This window comes from Balaenoptera borealis, assembly GCF_965194805.1.
Source record: "Balaenoptera borealis genome assembly, chromosome: 18".
NCBI classification, from domain to species: domain Eukaryota; kingdom Metazoa; phylum Chordata; class Mammalia; order Artiodactyla; family Balaenopteridae; genus Balaenoptera; species Balaenoptera borealis.
The window spans coordinates 21,729,927-21,748,512 of NC_138877.1; the positions used below are offsets into that span (position 1 = coordinate 21,729,927).

At 40.7% G+C, this 18,586-nt stretch overlaps 2 protein-coding genes across 6 annotated transcripts in view; both read left to right on the forward strand.

The window, feature by feature from the left end:
• Window positions 1-11,745, forward strand: part of LOC309615675 (uncharacterized protein) — a gene marked incomplete at its 5' end in the record, with an annotated part of 60,796 nt that extends 49,051 nt beyond the window's left edge. For 3 of the 5 annotated variants that reach the window (XR_014236957.1, XM_082365737.1, XM_082365739.1), the window contains one exon: window positions 7,734-11,745. Coding sequence is in view for 3 of the 5 variants with exons in the window: in XM_082365737.1 (XP_082221863.1) it covers window positions 7,734-7,746 (13 nt within the window). The remainder of the gene's footprint in view (window positions 1-7,733) is intronic. The other 2 variants (XR_014236956.1, XM_082365738.1) reach the window with 2 other exon arrangements.
• Window positions 11,746-12,131: 386 nt separating this feature from the next.
• Window positions 12,132-18,586, forward strand: part of RUBCNL (rubicon like autophagy enhancer) — a 41,812-nt gene continuing 35,357 nt past the window's right edge. Inside the window, exon 1 of the mRNA XM_082365451.1 lies at window positions 12,132-18,343. The gene's annotated coding sequence lies outside the window, so the exon portion shown is untranslated. The remainder of the gene's footprint in view (window positions 18,344-18,586) is intronic.

The window sequence follows — 18,586 nt, forward strand, 5'->3', positions numbered from 1 at the left end:
TGAAAATAAAAGGAAGAGCTAGATATGTTTAGGATTTATGGGAAGAGTTTACATTTAACTTAGTTTTTTTTAAAGTTTTGCATTGATTTTTAAAAGATATTTTAAAATTCTTATACAATTTTTCAAGGTTACTTTCCATTTACAGCCATTCCAAAATATTGGCTATATTCCCCTAGTTGTATAATACATCACTGAGCTTCTCTTACATTCAGTAGCTTGTACCCCCTACTCCCCACCCCACATCGGTACCTATTAGTTTAAGAAGATGTGGTATATATACACAAAGGAATACTAGTCAGCCGTAAAGAAAGAATGAAATTTTGCCATTTGCAGCAGCATGGATGAATTTGGAGAGAATTATGCTCAGTGAAATAAGTCAGAGAAAGACAAATACTGTATGATATCACTTGTATGTGGAGTCTAAAATATACAGTTCACTTAGTTCACTTAGTTCTCTTTCTTTCAACTGTAAATACAAATCTCCTCTTGCATTAGAATTCATTCATCTACAACTCAGCATGGCCAAGAGGAATAGCAACACATGGTAGGAGTTAGTTTATCAAATGAACAAATAATTCATTCACCATCAGGGCTTTTATTCTTTAGGATCCTCTGGGAATATGTGAGTGAAAAACTAAATATGGGAATCAATGTAAAAACTTACCAAGTGTTTATCTCCATAGACAGACACATCAGTCATTGTGTGACCCCCTTCAAGGCAAAGTTAAGGGGTTGTGAAAAAATGGAGACCCAGTCAAAGTACTTATCTGCTGTCATTTCTTGTACATCTTCCACTTCAGATATTTAAACCATTAAGGTATCCTTTGGTCTCTAACTATACTAACAGAGCTTGACCCACCCTTTGCATTAAAAGAGCAAATTATATCCCCAGAAAGAGAATATATATTAGTACCTGAGATGCAGTTCATTCTTTCTATAAGATTTCCTGTGGTAGAATGATAATTTTATCATCTGAAGCAGTGAGTGTTGGTTAAATAAATTGTGGATCAGTCATGTGATGGACTATTACCCAGTCACTGAAAATCAGGTTTTTAAAAAGATATTTCATGAACTGTAAAAACGCTGATGCTATAATATTATTTTTAAAAACTGGATAATACTGTATATACAAGGTAAGTTCCCATTTTGTAATATGTGTGTATACATATACATATGTAATATAACATATATGTACATATAGATGCAAAAATATGAAAGGAATTGAAAGACTTGCACCGACAGTGTGGGCTTAGACAGGAACTGCAGGGACCTGGTGGCCCTATGCTCTACTTCAGCTCTACCTGGATCTACACAAAGGATTGCAGAGTGCTGGAAATGGAGACCGCAGGGATAAATGTGTGTTAACTCTATGGGAAATAGGAAGACTTTTTTTTCCTATGATTTAGATGCCTTTAATAGCTAATTAGTCATCTAAAGCAAAAACAGGACTGTACTAAATATTCATACTATCTATTTTAACTTTCAAACTGAGGTTTAGAGACCTTAACCATCTCGCCCAAGATCAAACAAAGACATCATTTGTACTCCGTTGCTTTGTGTCATTGACACAGAACACAGTTCCTTTCCTAAAAGTGTGTGGAGGGGAAAAAAAATGTATTGAGTAATTACTCTACTTAGCTGCTAAAACAAATGCTTCTTTGTTTAAAAAAAAAGACATTTATTGGGACCCATTACCACATTACCAAGTTACTCATAAATCTAAATATAAAAGTCTATGAAAAAAGATGATGTTGATTCACTAAGAGGGAAATGACCTGAGGTCTGATGGACTGGGACAAAGACCACACCAGTTGGGCTTTATGAGAAGTTAGATGGGAAGTGACTGGCTTTTTATGACAATGACTCGAGGAGAGAGAACAGCACTACAGGGAAATGTGTGTTTCAAACAGATTATGTGGTTTATGATTTCCATTTGGATTAGGGAAAAAAATCAATGAACACAGGATAAATAGCTCTAAAAGAGGAATTCGATGGTAACACAATAATAGTGGGGGACTTTAACACCTCACTTACACCAATGGACAGATCATCCAAACAGAAAATTAATAAGGAAACACAAGCTGTAAATGACACAATAGACCACATAGATTTAATTGATATTTATAGGACATTCCATCCAAAAAGAGCAGATTACACTTTCTTCTCAAGTGTGTACGGAACATTCTCCAGGATAGATCACATCTTGGGTCACAAATCAAGCCTCAGTAAATTTAATAAAATTGAAATCATATCAAGCATCTTTTCTGACCACAATGCTATGAGATTAGAAATCAATTACAGGGAAACAAACATAAAAAACACAAACACATGAGGTTAAACAATACGTTACTAAATAACCAAGAGATCACTGAAGAAATCAAAGGGGAAATCAAAAAATACCTACAGACAAATGACAATGAAAACACGATGATCCAAAACCTATGGGATGCAGCAAAAGCAGTTCTAAGAAGGAAGTTTATAGCTATACAAGCCTAACTCAAGAAACAAGAAAAATCTCAAATAAACAATCTAATGTTACACTTAAAGGAATTAGAGAAAGAAGAACAAAGAAAACCCAAAGTTAGCAGAAGGAAAGAAATCATAAAGATCAGAGCAGAAATAAATGAAATAGAAACAAAGAAAACAATAGCAAAGATCAATAAAACTAAAGGCTGGTTCTTTGAGAAGATAAACAAAATTGATAAACCCTTAGCCAGACTCATCAAGAAAAAGAGGGAGAGGACTCAAATCAATAAAATTAGAAATGAAAAAGGAGAAGATACAACAGACACCGCAGAAATACAAAGCATCCTAAGAGACTACTACAAGCAACTCTATGCCAATAAAATGGACAACTTGGAAGAAATGGGCAGATTCTTAGAAAGGTATAACCTTCCAAGATTGAACCAGGAAGAAATAGAAAATATGAACAGACCAATCACAAGTAATGAAATTGAAACTGTGATTAAAAGTCTTCCAACATACAAAAGTCCAGGACCAGATGGCTTCACAGGTGAATTCTATCAAACATTTAGAGACGAGCTAACACCCATCCTTCTCAAACTCTTCCAAAAAGTTGCAGAAGAAGGAACACTCCCAAACTCATTCAATGAGGCCACCATCACCCTGATACCAAAACCAGACAAAGATACTACAAAAAAAAAAATTACAGACCAATATCACTGATAAATAGAGATGCAAAAATCCTCAACAAAATACTAACAAACAGAATCCAGCAACACATTAAAAGGATCATACACCATGATCAAGTGGGATTTATCCCAGGGATGGAAGGATTCTTCCATATACGCAAATCAATCAATGTGATACCCCATATTAACAAACTGAAGAATAAAAACCATATGGTCATCTCAATAGATGCAGAAAAAGCTTTTGACAAAATTCAACACCCATTTATGATAAAAACTCTCCAGAAAGTGGGCATAGAGGGAACCTACCTCAACATAATAAAGGCCATATATGACAAACCCATAGCAAACATCATTCTCAATGGTGAAAAACTGAACGCATTTCCTCTAAGATCAGGAAGAAGAAAAGGATGTCCACTCTCACCACTCTTATTCAACATAGTTTTGGAAGTCCTAGCCACGGCTATCAGGGAAGAAAAAGAAATAAAAGGAATACAAATTGGAAAAGAAGAAGTAAAACCGTCACTGTTCGTGGATGATATGATACTATACATAGAGAATCCTAAAGATGCCACTAGAAAACTACTAGAGCTAATCAATGAATTTGGTAAAGTTGCAGGATACAAAATTAATGCACAGAAATCTCTTGCATTCCTATACACTAATGATGAAAAATCTGAAAGAGAAATTAAGGAAACACTCCCATTTACCACTGCAACAAAAAGAATAAAATACCTAGGAATAAACCTACCTAGGGAGACAAAAGACCTGTATGCAGAAAACTATGACACTGATGAAAGAAATTAAAGATGATACCAACAGATGGAGAGATATACCATGTTCTTGGATTGGAAGAATCAATATTGTGAAAATGACTATACTACCCAAAGCAATCTACAGATTCAATGCAATCCCTATCAAATTACCAATGGCATTTTTTATGGAACTAGAACAAAAAAATCTTAAAATTTGTATGGAGACATAAGACCCCGAATAGGCAAAGTAGTCTTGAGGGAAAAAAATGGAGCTGGAGGAATCAGACTCCCTGACTTCAGACTACACTACAAAGCTACAGTAATCAAGACAATATGGTACTGGAACAAAAACAGAAATATAGATCAATGGAACAGGATAGAAAGCCCAGAGATAAACCCACGCACCTATGGTCAGCTACTCTATGACAAAGGAGGCAAGGATATACAATGGAGAAAAGACAGTCTCTTCAATAAGTGGTGCTGGGAAAACTGGACAGCTACATGTAAAAGAATGGAATTAGAACACTCCCTAACACCATACACAAAAATAAACTCAAAATGGATTCGAGACCTAAATGTAAGACCATGCACTATAAAATTCTTAGGGGAAAACATAGGAAGAACGCTCTTTGACATAAATCACAGCAAGATCTTTTTTGACCCACCTCCTAGAGAAATGGAAATAAAGACAAAAATAAACAAATGGGACCTAATGAAACTTCAAATCTTTTGCACAGCAAAGGAAACCATAAACAAGACGAAAAGACAACCCTCAGAATGGGAGAAAATACTTGCAAATGAATCATCGGACAAAGGATTAATCTCCAAAATATATAAACAGCTCATGCAGCTCAATATTAAAAAAACAAACAACCCAATCCAAAAACGGGCAGAAGACCTAAATAGACATTTCTCCAAAGAAGACATACAGATGGCCAAGAAGCACATGAAAAGCTGCTCAACATCACTAATTATTAGAGAAATGCAAATCAAAACTACAATGAGGTATCACCTCACACCAGTTAGAATGAGCATCATCAGAAAATCTACAAACAACAAATGCTGGAGAGGGTGTGGAGAAAAGGGAACCCTCTTGCACTGTTGGTGGGAATGGAAATTGATACAGCCACTATGGAGAACAGTGTGGAGGTTCCTTAAAAAACTAAAAATGTCTTCAAACTTGCATCTCAGTCTATTAAGGCTGCCCATTTTTCTTTAGTTTCCATAATAATGTGATATACACTATTGTTTGGGACACTGGGAAGCATAGATTCTAGGAGTTAAGGAGAGCCTGATTAAACATGAAGCATTTGGGGGGTTGAATCTTAAGGAGTATGAGTGTAGGGCAAAAATAGAAACATAGCTCTGGTGCACAAAAGAGGTATGATCATCATACGAATAGTTAACTCTCCCTTGCTGGACCCTGTGCTACGATCTGGATGTCTAATGCTACATGCTAGATGGTATTAGTATTATGTTCATTTTGCAAAGAAGGGAAGTAAGGCTCAGAGAGAAGTATCTTGCTCCAAGCACATAGCTGGTAAGTGGCAAAGAGGATGGGAACCTGTAGATGTCTGTCTCTGAGCCCCAGCACTAAACACCCAGCTTAGCATTTCAGAAACTGAACTGAGGGGAAGGCTGCTGGGTGAGGAAGAGAGACTGGGTTTCTATACCAATCCTGTTTCAGCTTGTTCTCATTGTTAACTGCGAAAAGATTTGAGTCGGGAACCAAAAACCATAAGAGGAAGATGAGGATTTATGGAAGAAAATAAAATGGATAAGATGGTAACTGAAGTCAATGAATCAAATGTGTGACATAAATTTTTAGCTTGGAAAAAAGCAGTTAAAGTAATAAAGAATCGGACTTCCCTGGTGGTCCAGTGGTTAAGACTCCACGATTACACTGCAGGGGGCACAGGTTTGATCCCTGGTGGGGAAGTTCCATATGCCGTGTGGTATGGCCAAAAAAGAAAAAGTCACAGGGCTTTCCGAAATTATCTACCTTATTATCCTCTTTTTCTGATAGAGGAATCCAAAGTACCATTGCACAGATGATGGTCTCGCATTTTATTTAAAGACTTCCCCAGAACTACCAACCTTTAATGTCAATAAGTTCATCCTTACGTCTGATGGTGAATCACCTGCTGAAAAGAGTTTGAGAAAAACAAGATCATCACTCCAGTAGCTGGGAAGGTCCCATGACTCAAGTTATGCTGACACTATCATCAAGAGCTCAATGCACTGAGAGCCTGTTTTCTTCCTATCCTGTGGTCTTTTTAGGGGGATTCTGAAAGCACAACCGATTCCTCTTGTTTGTTCTCTCTTGTAAATCATGAGTTGGGAAAGGGTCTGGTATTTTGCAACTGTAATGCAGCCACAAAATCAATGTGAAACGTAAGGCTTTGTGTGTGTGAGCATCTGGGTCCATCTGAGTAGTCATTCACAATACATTGTGAATCTCTAATAAATACAAACCATAGCTAATATAAAAGACAGCTAAATTGTAGGTATTATTGAATACATTATTTCAAATACCAATCATATCTTTTATGATTAGTGCTTCTTGTGTCCTGATTATGTAATCTTTGTTCACTTTCAAATCATGAAGGTATTCATTCTATGTGTTTTTTAAAAGAAGGCTTATTGTTTCCCTTTAAGGTCTGCGATCCATCTCAAGCTAATTTTTTGTGTATTGTGTGAGGTGGAGGTAAGCGTTCAGTTTTATTCCACATGCAATCAAATTGCCCAGGCACCATTTATATTTATCTGAAAGGACCCTGGTTGCCCCACTGAACTGCAGTGGCACCTTTGTTGTCAATCAAGTGACCATAGATCTCTGAGTCTGTGTTTGGACTTTCTCTTTTGTTCCCTTGATCAATTAGTCAATGAAAGCCTTTAGCATTCACTAGTGAGTTATACTGTTTTTCTGAGGTTGGAAGGAAAAGAAGACCTAAGTTTAATAGAGTTTAATATAGTAACTAAATTATAAAGCCACAGAAAATTTTAAGAAAAGTTCCTGGGAGGTGAAAAGGTGTATTGAATACAATAATATCTGATGGACCAAAAAATTATCAGCATGTAAGTATTCTGGTCTTTCCTCACCATATGCACCCTGTAAAACAAATCCTGTATTTGCCTGTTTAGTTTCTCCCACTCTGTCACTTATACAAAGAGTCTTGCTTGTTTGGAAAGTGTCTAAAAGGGTTTATATAATATAAAAGAGAGAAGCCAAAAGTTGTTTGGCTTGTGTGTTGAGAGAGAGTTTAGGTGACCTTTGGAGAGAGAGCGGGATGCTTGAGGGTAGATTCTGGGTGTAAATGAGTTGCGGGTGGTGAAGGAAAGCAGTGAAGCGGGTGGATAGTTAATGAGCAGGATCACCTTTGATGATCCTCAAGAAATGCAAAGAAAGGGTTTTGGTTGCATTATAACTTTTGCTGGTTGTTGAAATGTGTTGAAGAAAATTTGAAGCCATTTAAATTTTATAAGAAAGAAAAAAACAGAGTCACAAACATATAAGCTGATTTAGGGAATCTGAGCTGCTTTTAGAATTATGCCCATTGGCACTACCCACATGGGCAAGGTAGCCTTGTTTCATGGATATTCCAGACAAGTGCGATTAAATTCTATTGTTTTCTTTACAGTAAAAGCAAATTAGTAAGCGTTTAAGCAAGTTTAGCACAATTTTTATAACTTTATGAATTCTATGATTACAAATCAGAAAATGTCGTTTATCAGACTGTAAACTTGATTTTTGTTACCACCATATTTAAAGGGATTGTAAACCTCTCTTGAACTTCAGAATAAGCTTTTTTCTTCTTCTTTTTTTCAGAAGTGTTATCTAATAGCCTACTATATTTGCCTTAGAGACAAAGGCCTCTGAGGATTCTGCTGCTGTCATGTGATCCGAGGAAGCAGTGACGGGAGGCTTCTCTCACCAGAATAGCGAGAGTAGGTGTATATGCGTGTCTGGGTTGACAGAGGTGAAGAGAGGTTAATTTGCACAATGGGATTCAATTCCCCTTGGTAAAAACTAGGGGAAAACTAGGTCGTGCACTTTTGGGGAAGAACATCTCATTCCATCCTAAGGAGTTAGGAGCACTCCAGAGCTGGAGAGGAGCACAGAGCACCCTGACTTTCATTGAGGTCACTCCCTGGTCCCTGTCTTATTGAATTAATCTAATAGGATGATAGGATGGGGAAGGACTGATGTGTCATTTTGTCAAGGAGACACCCACGTCCTGTTCCTCGTGCTCTTTTCTGTCTTGGATGGGTGAGAGAGGTGACTGAAGTTGAAGGGTTGTTTTTTTTTTTTTTTTTGGTAAGAAATAGCCATTTACTCTAGTACTTTTGGAGTAAGGACTCTGTATTCTGATAAAACTCCATTCAATTTTGCAATTGTTTGCTGAGCCCGCACTGTATGATGCGCTCTGTGTCAAATGAAGGAAGCTACAGTGAGTTGAGTAACTCGACGCAAAAAGTGGCATTTGGAGAGAGAGAGAGGGGTGCTTGGGAGTAGATTCTGGGTGTAAATGAATTGGAGAGGAGGGGGAAAAGGAATTCAGTGAAGTGGGGGTGGAGAGTTATGAGTGGGATCACCTTTGATGATGCTCAAGAAATGCCAAGAAAGGGTTTCGGTTGCGTTGTGATTATTGTTGGTTGTTGCAATGTATTTAAGCAAATTACCTTACTTCCTTAATCCTCCCAAAATCTCATCCTAGGGAGGTAATTCTACTGACAGAAGAGGGAACAGAAGCCCATCGTCATCATATCCTCTTCCTCCTCATTATCCTCTTCATCATCACCATCATCATCATCACGTGATTGCTATAGTGTGATCGACATCTACCTTGTGCTGTTCTAAGCGCTTTTCACGTGTTACTTTACTTAACTCTCACGACCTGTCTATCAAGTGTATATTTTGATAATAATAGCTACCATAACAGGGAACTCTACCTAATGCACTGTGGTAACCTAAATGGGAGGGAAGTCCAAAAGGGAGGGGATATCTGTATGTGTATGTTTCATCTTGTTGTGCAGTGGAGGCCAACACAACATTGTAAAGCAACCACGCGCCAATAAAAATTAATAAAAAAAATAAACAAGCTCCATCCTCCACTCAGAGAAGAAAAATACTCCAACTCTTATGGTCACTACTCACTCTTAAAAGATTAATTTGGCAAAACGGAATACCCACTACAGTAATGAATGTAATTCAGCGGGAGAGTGGCTTGAGAAAGCTAGCCATACTGGAAAGCATTACGTCTTAAATTAATGACAGATCTGAAGATTATTTTCAGATTTGGTCAGCATTTTTGAGAAGTAATGATTAGCTGGGGGGGAGAAAATCCAGATTAGTATTAAGTGTTTGCATGTTATAAGGTAGAATAAGCTAAATCCAAGGCTGGGACTTAATATTCAGCCTCTCACCATCCGCTTTACTAGCCAAAATGGACACACAAGGTCAGACTGTGCTCTAAAACTTGGAGAATTAATAGTGTTGGTACGTTAAGGCCTCAGTGACGTTGGATCCATCACAAATAAGAGCTAATCATAATAGCTAACATTCATTTAGTGCTTACTATGCTGAGTCAATGGAAAAGCACTTTGCGTGCATTATTGCATGTATGCCACAAAACTATACAATAAAGGAGGTATTATTACTATTATTATTATTAGTCTCACTTTTAAGATGAGTGAGGATATTTAAGAAAAGAGAGGTTGAGTAATTTGCCAATAAACACAGCTGGTACATGTGGATCCAGAATTTGATTCTGAACAATATAGCTACAGAGCCCACACCTTTAACCACTATTCATTGCTGTGGCGAGGACCAAAAATGCACACACCCACACATATACACCTGAAGCTCCTCCTACATTTGTGCAATGTGACAACTCATTTTCACAGGCGTTATCATAGCTAATCCTCCCCTAATAATAATATAGTCAACATTTACAGAGCCTGACTTTGTTTCAGCCTCTGCTGTAGCACTTCACATCTATTCATTCACTGAATTCTTAAAACAACTCTATGAGATACCTATTCTTATTAGCCTCATTTCACATATGAGGAAACTGAGGCACAGAGACACTAAGTTTCTTGTCCAAGGTCACAGAGCTAAAAGTAGCAGAGCCAGAATTTGAACCCACGAAGTTATATGAACATGAAGATGCAAGTATTATTATGCTTATTTTACAATTGAGGAAAGAAATTCGATAAGACTGGATGTGATTTGTTTCAAAAAGGTGGTGTTAATCTATTGTTGCAAAACATTGAATAAACTAGTATGTTATTTTGTAAAAATAATAATAATAGCTACCATATATTGGATGCTTCCTTTGTGCTAGATAGACACTGTGCTGAAATACTTTACATTTATCATTTCATTTATAGTGTACAATGGTGTGTATATATACTATATTGACCAAGCAAAGGCTCTAAGAGTCCTGTGTTTCTCTCTGTGATGTCAATTTAAAGGAACCTAATTTATTTATCTGCAACCTTCCTTCACATCCCTAAATTATCCAAACCACAGCACAGTGGTCATTTTTGAAGAATGTGATGTTCTTGGCTTGGTGTCATCCTCAAGAACTGGAGAAACCTATCCTGCTAAAGACAGCAGGAAAAAGGAATTTCAATGCCTATTTGGTAACTAAGCACACAGACGGCAAGATGAGACAGAGAGTTCTGAGCTAAAAGTGCAGAGAGTCTGAGCAATGGTCCAGAACAAACGAAGCACTCAGAATGAATGACCAAGGACATTGCCACAATGTTCTCTGCCCGGGCTATTAGGTCACCCCAGGAAAACACACAGCCATTTTGAGGATGGAAAAGAGCTTTGTGTGTGCCCTCCAGCTGCTCCCTCGCCTTCCTGCAGGCTCTGAAGAAAATCAGTGGTGGATGCAGACAAGAAATTCTGTTTAGGCCTTTGCTACCGAAAGCGTGGTCCATGGTTCAGCAGCTCCGGCATCACCCACGAGCTTGTTGCAGCATCTGGGGCCCCACCTGAGAGCTACTGGATCTGAATCTGCATTTTACGAAGATCCAAGGTAATTCCTATGCACATTAACGTTTGAGAACTTAAGAAATATTAGATCACCAAGGAAGGAAAATGCAAACATCAGTCCCACCATTCAGAACCCTTTAGTAGCTCCCACTGCCATCAGGATAAGGCTCCAACTCCTTAATGTGGCTTTAGACTCAGCCTCCAGGCACCTCTCCCTCCTCTTCCCTCTTATATTCTACCCAAACTCAACTTAGAGCAGCTGTGCGAACCAGCCAGGCTTTCTTTTTCCTCTATGTGCTGCATATATTTCTGCAAACTGAAATAGGAGTGTTCTAAAGCCAAAGAAATATAGTACCAGTTAGGAGCAATGAACATACAAAAAAGCTCTCCTGGCCCGTAGGAGCCTGGCGAGTGTGAATGTGGCCAAATCAGGGCGTCAGCTCCGCACACAGCTCAACGTGAGAAGCACATCTCTTCCCAGAATGGTTCTTGAGTCAGTAACTTTCAACTGATGGCATTTTCCAAGGGACCTTTTTATTCACACTTGCTTTGACTCTCTGGCAGCAGCTCCAATACCAGAGAATGACAACAGGACTCTCGGGAACTCTTCTTAGCTCACCAAACGTTGTCATGATTCATTGACATGCTCTCCTTGCCTTTCCTTCTTCAAATAGGCCTAGTGTTTAGTGCTGGACATGATATGGGTGTCAGCTGTGTGGACAAGAATGTCACAAGCTCTTTCACCAGCCAGCCTGAAGAGCTTCCACACGCCTCGGAATAGAAATGAAGCTTCCTCTTGCAGGAGGGAAGTTAGAGACTAGGCATTGATTTTTTTTTTTTTAACATCTTTATTGGAGTATAATTGCTTTACAATGGTGTGTTAGTTTCTGCTTTATAACAAAGTGAATCAGTTACACATATACATATGTTCCCATATCTCTTCCCTCTTGCATCTCCCTCCCTCCCACCCTCCGTATCCCACCCCTCTAGGTGGTCACAAAGCACCGAGCTGATCTCCCTGTGCTATGCGGCTGCTTCCCACTAGCTTTCTATTTTACGTTTGGTAGTGTATATATGTCCATGCCACTCCCTCACTTTTTCACAGCTTACCCTTCCCCCTCCCCATATCCTCAAGTCCATTCTCTAGTAGGTCTGTGTCTTTATTCCCGTCTTGCTCCTAGGTTCTTCATGACTTTTTTTTTTTTTTCTTAGATTCCATATATATGTGTTAGCATATACGATGGAATATTACTCAGCCATAAAAGGAAATGAAATTGAGTTATTTGTAGTGAGGTGGATGGACCTAGAGTCTGTCATACAGAGTGAAGTAAGTCAGAAATAGACATTGATTTTTAAATTGAATTCACATTTTCCCTGTAAGTGGAAAAGAGAGCTGGGTATTCTCATCCCAAATTCTCTGTTACTTCAAGTCCATATAATTTAACCACCAATTTCTTGATAATAGAGGCATTCACTCACAACTAGTTATAGAGAGATGGTTAAGCCTTAAATTTTTCAGACTATCAATAATACACCAGTTATGGCTCACAGTCTCTATATTTTGTCAAAAACTCATTGATTCAACAAAAATTTTTAAAGGCCTTTATTATGTTCAGAGCACTTTGTTGATCAGAGAGAGGGAAAAAAATTGAGATATTTTCAGGGGAGTGCAGAAACCCATTTGGCACGGATACGAGACTGCAGCTCCAGGAACTGCATTTCATCAGTGCAATCAAAATCACTCAGTCTCTTGCGGTCTGTACTATCGCTATAGTAGTAACAATTCCCTATCGTAGAGCTGTAGCAGTCTCCTATTGCTGATTCACAATATTAAGAATTTAGTGGCTTAAAACAATACAAACTTGTTATTGCACAGTTTTGGGGGTCAGAAGTCCAAAATGGGTCTCACGGGGTTAAAATCAAGGTGTCAGCTGGGCTACATTCCTTCTGGAGGCTCCGGGGAAGAACCCATTTCCTGTCTCTCCCAGCTACTAGATCTTGCCTGCAATTCTTTGGCTCATGGCCTCCTTTCATCTTCAAAGCCAGCGATGGCTGGTGGAATCTTTGTCGCTTGTATCACTTTGACTCTCCTGCCTCCCTTTTTTACTTATAAGGACGCTTGTGATTACAATGGGCCCGTGGGGAATCATCCAAGTCAGCTGATCAGCAGCCTTATTTCTATCTGCAACCTAAATTCCCCCTCGCTATGCAACATAACATAACTACAGGTTCTGAGGATTAGGATGTGGACGTCTTTGGGGGACCACTGTTCTCCCTATCACAGGATCTGATTTAATCTGATGAAACTCACTGGAGATTTATATATAAGCAAGAATGATAATTTATTACTATTTACTGTGAGAAATATAACTCTGGGGAAACAGAGTAGGTGGAAACGCCCATATTGGCTGGTCAGCATCTCATTTCCCTGTAGGCAAATTGACACAGAAAATCAATTTTTAAATAGAAGATAGCTTGGAGAGCATGAAATCAGAACATCAAATAAAGCTAACTGATTTTAATGGCTGCTGAAATGAATCAGTGAGACAGAAGCTGTTGGTTGGATCCATCTATGCTATAGAGACGTAACTTGCGTTCATCCATTGGTACTCATTGTACTGGCACGTTAAATTTTTTTAATCTTTTAAATTTCATGTGGCAAAATAATTTCTTAAGAAACTCAGTTGTTCTGTTCTTACTGCTTTGCAGAAAAATCTTAATGAATGAGACCACTTTTCTCTTACCTCCTTGGAAAGGGCCAGCAGGGCTTTGAGTCTCCCAGGTCAGAGTTAAGAGATTTTTGTATTTGGTGTAATTGTGGTTTTGTCATACGATAAGCAAAAAGGCAGGAGTTGCCTGAGTGGGAAGTAGCTTCTTCAAGTAGGAGCTAAGGAAGAGAGATTCTTTTTATTTACTTTTTACTTTTATTTTTTTATTTTTGATGGGAAGGACAGAGAGGACCTGTGAGAGAGGGTCAGACTCTCTGAAGGGACATTTGGATGCTGAGTAAATGCATCCCTAAGAGTTTGGTGAAGGATCCTTGCGCCCACGTTTGGCACAGAGTGATGGAACTTCCCAAAGTAATAGACATCAACAATGAGAATCATGCAGTGACCATGATGGAACAAAGACCAGAAATCTTTCCTCGAACGTTATGTAAGCATCTGGGCTCTTGAGAAAATCTAGGGAGGGAGCAAGGCTCTCTAACACACCACAGATTTTTCTTGCCACTTATTCAAGTAGAGACACCAAGTTAAACTTAATTTAATTTAGAAAAAAAATTTAGAAAAATAAGGTAACTTTGTTATGGTAACAGAATTTTGGAGAAAAATTCAATACCAGCCATACAGGATTTTATTTAGGTGTTTCGGCCTTTCCTTATCAAACCGTACATGTGGAAAAGAAGGCTCCCACAGAAACTAATGAAATGTCAGGCATGAAACACTGAAGGGTCAGCTCTGGGAAGCAGGTGTGAAAAATGTAAGACGTGGTTAATGGCTTGAGTTACAAAGGTAGGAAAATATGAAGAATTCTCCCAGAGCAATTGGTGGGCCATTGTGGATCTTAGAGTAATTGAGGCAGGGGTGAAAGAAGAGACTGAAAATTGGGTTGAGACCACAGTAAAGAACACTTTAAATGTTGACTAAGACACCGAACTTTGGACACACTAACTGTCCCCAAACATGGGATAATCTTAGCTGAATGTCTTCCTCTTTTGTAGGATGGCATTCAAATCACACCCCACAAGCCACATGAACAGCTGGAATTTTAATGAAACACCTAAAACATATGAAGTACAGGACTAGGTCCTGGGGAGGAGGCATCGTGGGGGAAGGTATTCAGAAATAAGTAAGTTCCTCTGGGTCCACAATCTAGTGGGCAAGACGGAATACAAACAACTTAATATTTTTAATTCTAACGCAGATAACTGTTTACCATTGCACTCATGCGAGACCTCAGATTTTTGTGCATACCACATTTTTCATCACGAAAATAGACCAGAGAACAGGTGCAGCTTCCAGTTCTACTCATCCAGCTGAGAGCATCTTCAAAAAGGAAAAGCAGGAATTGTGTGTTGAAGAGAGAGAGAAGGAGGACTAGGGGACAATATTTACTCATTATCTGTCAGGCCAAGGGCACAGGCCCCTCATCCTGACATCTCCATGGAACAGGCTGACCCTGGGGATTGGGGTTTGCCTGAAGCTGTGGGACTGTCGTGCCTGGTATTCCTTGAAGCAAAGAGTATTTTCACCTGGGGCCACAATCCTTTTGTTTTAACTGCCTCTGTCTCTTACAGGTAAAGAGGCTCTTTCAGGGCGTGGTATCTCTGAGTATGCCACTAACAAACCCCAGGCTACCTATCACAGCAGAAGCAAATAGTAAAATGGCAGGACTCTTCTTCCTTCCAAATGGGAGACGTGCAACAACCCAAAAGCCAGTCTCTGACACCCCTAAAAGAAAGCAAAAGAGAGCAAGGTTTATTAAAATTTAAGAAACTAATCCCCAGAGGTCGGGGCCCCTCTCTTAGCATAGTGCTTTCACTTGGGCTTTTACGCCAAAGAAGTATCACATCGTGATAGCAGATTTTCAATAAGTACATATGTATTTATTATAATAAAATACATACGTATTTCATTATGGTAAATATACATAACACTATTTTAAACATTTTTTAAGAATATAATTCAGTGGCATTTAGTACATTTGCAGTAATGTGCAACCATCACCGTTATCCATATCCAGAACTTTCTCAGCATCCTAAACAGATACTCTGTATGCATGAAACAACTCCCCATTTTCCCTCCTCCAGGACCTGGTACCCTCTCTTCTATTTTCTGCCTCCATGAATTTGCCGATTCTAGCTTCCTCATGTAAATGGAATCATACAGATTTGGGGTTTTGCGGGTTAAAAAAAAAGTGGGTATCTCTCAGACAGACAGGAAGAAAAGAAATGGAGACAAGCCAAATGCAGCTTCCCTTGGCTCTTCCACTCCCTGGCGCGTGTCCTGGCTTCCCTCCCACACAGGATGGTCCCTCCTTCCCTGCACGTCTGCATGGTGACCATACCATTAGGCGCCTTCTTTTTTTTTAATTAATTTATTTATTTATTTATTTTTGGCTGTGTTGGGTCTTCGTTTCTGTGCGAGGGCTTTCTCTAGTTGCGGTGAGCGGGGCCCACTCTTCATCGCGGTGCGCGGGCCTCTCACTATCGCGGCCCCTCCCGTTGCGGGGCACAGGCTCCAGACGCGCAGGCCCAGTAGTTGTGGCTCACGGGCCTAGTTGCTCCGCGGCATGTGGGATCTTCCCAGACCAGGGCTCGAACCCGTGTCCCCTGCATTGGCAGGCAGATTCTCAACCACTGCGCCACCAGGGAAGCCCTAGGCGCCTTCTTGAAGCTCCTTCTGCCGTTCATCTCAGCTCAGTTCCTTCCTGTTCTGCACAGAAGCTGATTTCCCCTTTGCTGGCTCTGTCAGCTGAGCTCAAAAGCAGGGTCGCATCTCTGCTCCTGGCACAAATAACTTCTTGTGCAGCCTGGCTGGGTTTGGACGGGCAGCTGCCAGGCTTGTAGTCTCCTACAAGGCCGTCCCGGTCACAAAGGAGCTTTGTGTGTGACCAGCGGGTGCTGGGCGGGAGCCCCGCTGGCTGAAGCGCTAAGTTCTTCCTGGTACTTGCTCTCACTGCCCTTGAGACCTGGGGCCTGGAGGGCACTGTGACCTGGCAGATGACCTTCCCCATGAAAAAATAAAACTTGCCTCTGCTTCTCTCGCATGGTTCTTGGTTTGTAATTATCTGTGACTTTTTCAGGACTGACCAATCAATAAGGCAGTCTTGGAAAGCCTATCCCTCAGCATTTAGTGACTGGAAAATTCTACTTCCAGATCCCTGAGGGGTCAGGGCAGATTTCCAGTGAGTATTCCTAATTTGAAAAACCTGTCCTCGAATTTTCTTAATTCTAGAGATACTCCTCCAGAATGTGGGCTTCCTTTATCTGTGATTAGATGTGGAATGTGTACATTCAAGTTTATAGGATGCCCCACACGACAGTGCATAGGCCAGGCTATTTACCTCTTTACCTGTTAGTAAAGCTGATTTCAAAGTGGCTTCAGAGGGAACTGACCAAACCTTACCGTCTTGGTCCAAAATCTCCTAGTCTCCCTACAAGAATGCTTTTCTTGCCTGAGACTCTCCAGTCTAGCACCTACTCAGTTTTTGTTGTTGTTGTTGTTTTTTGTTTGTTTGTTTTTGACTAGTAGACTCTCTGATTTACTTTGCATGACATTTGCCTTTGTTTTAAGATTCTTTCTCTCAGCTTCCTCCTGAGTCCTCCTTTAAATATTCCTTAAAAAGGCTCTGGCTTGGCCCCTTCTGTGTCATTTCACTCTTCCTCTGTGTCTTGCTAGTGGCACGGTGGCAATTGGACATAGGGTTTTGTGTTAGATACATCTGCTTTCAAAGCCTGACTGTGCTACTCCCTGGCTGTGTGACCTTGGGCAAGTAACTTAACCTCTCTAAGCCACAGATCTCTCCTCTGTGAAATGGGAATAAATGGTTTGTTATTCTCGGGGATGTTGATACGACTGCTGAAAATAATCAGGAAAAGTACCTGCCACGTAGCAGAGACTCGGCAAACGTTAGCACACATCCCATGCCCTTTTCTTTCTTGATCTAGTTTAGTGTAAGCCCTTCCCAGTCGGCCTTCAGCAGACTTGAATTCCTGAGACAGAACCCCAAATGTCCAGAGCTCTTTCAGGTCTAAGCCAGTCTGGGCTCCACACCGGCTGCCCTCAGGGAAGCGGGTGATTGACACCTAGCGTTCACCCGGCCTGTGATCCTGGCTCTCACTTAGGTCTCCATCTGAAGAAGCAGCGTCTACGCGCCGCCGCCCCTTAACTAACTCCACGCCAGGCTGCGCCAAGGAGGTATGTTTCAGAGAGACCCCCGGCAAATAAAGCCAAAAATACCTCTGACATGGTTCCACAACCTGGAAGTGACAAAGGACAAAGCCAAGGAACCAAAAGGATTGCGGTGCGGGTTTGGTTTTACCGAGCAGAAAGGCCAGGACTGGCTCTCACCTGCGTGTTGTTACCGGGGCAGGTAACTGGGAGAGTCTTTCCCCTAGAGCCGTTAGTTAGGGCGCTGCTGGAGCGCGCTGAAGCTCCCTAGGGGCCGGGGGACGTCGTGCACTCAGCCGTACTGTCAGGGCTTAGGTTTCTATTTGTGAAAACTTTCCGTATTGGTTGGCTTGGCTGCTTCTCGCCAGCCTCCACCGCGATCTGCGTGCTCTGCGCGGCACAGCTGTGATGGGTTTCCAAACCCTCGCTGCAAGCGGACAAGGACGATTAGGTGGGATGAACGCTGGCGGTGGCGTCCTCGGAGTGGGGTTCCGCGGGGAGCAGCCCGCTGAGGTCAGAAAGACGCGGCTCGCGCTCCGGGTAAGTTGCAGGTCCCCGCTGGGCCCATTGATTGCAGTGCAGACTTGAATCCAAATTACTAAGGAAGATCATCATTTCAGGCAATTGCACTGACGCTAAAGACCAATGCTTTGAGCTTTGGGGTTGGACATTTAAGTCCGCCAGGTGTGTGATTATCTCGTTGCGACCCCGGAAAGCGCGGTTCCATCTGGGCCCCCAGCGAGGGGTAGGGTGGGATTTCCGGAGGGAACCGAGGGAGAAGGG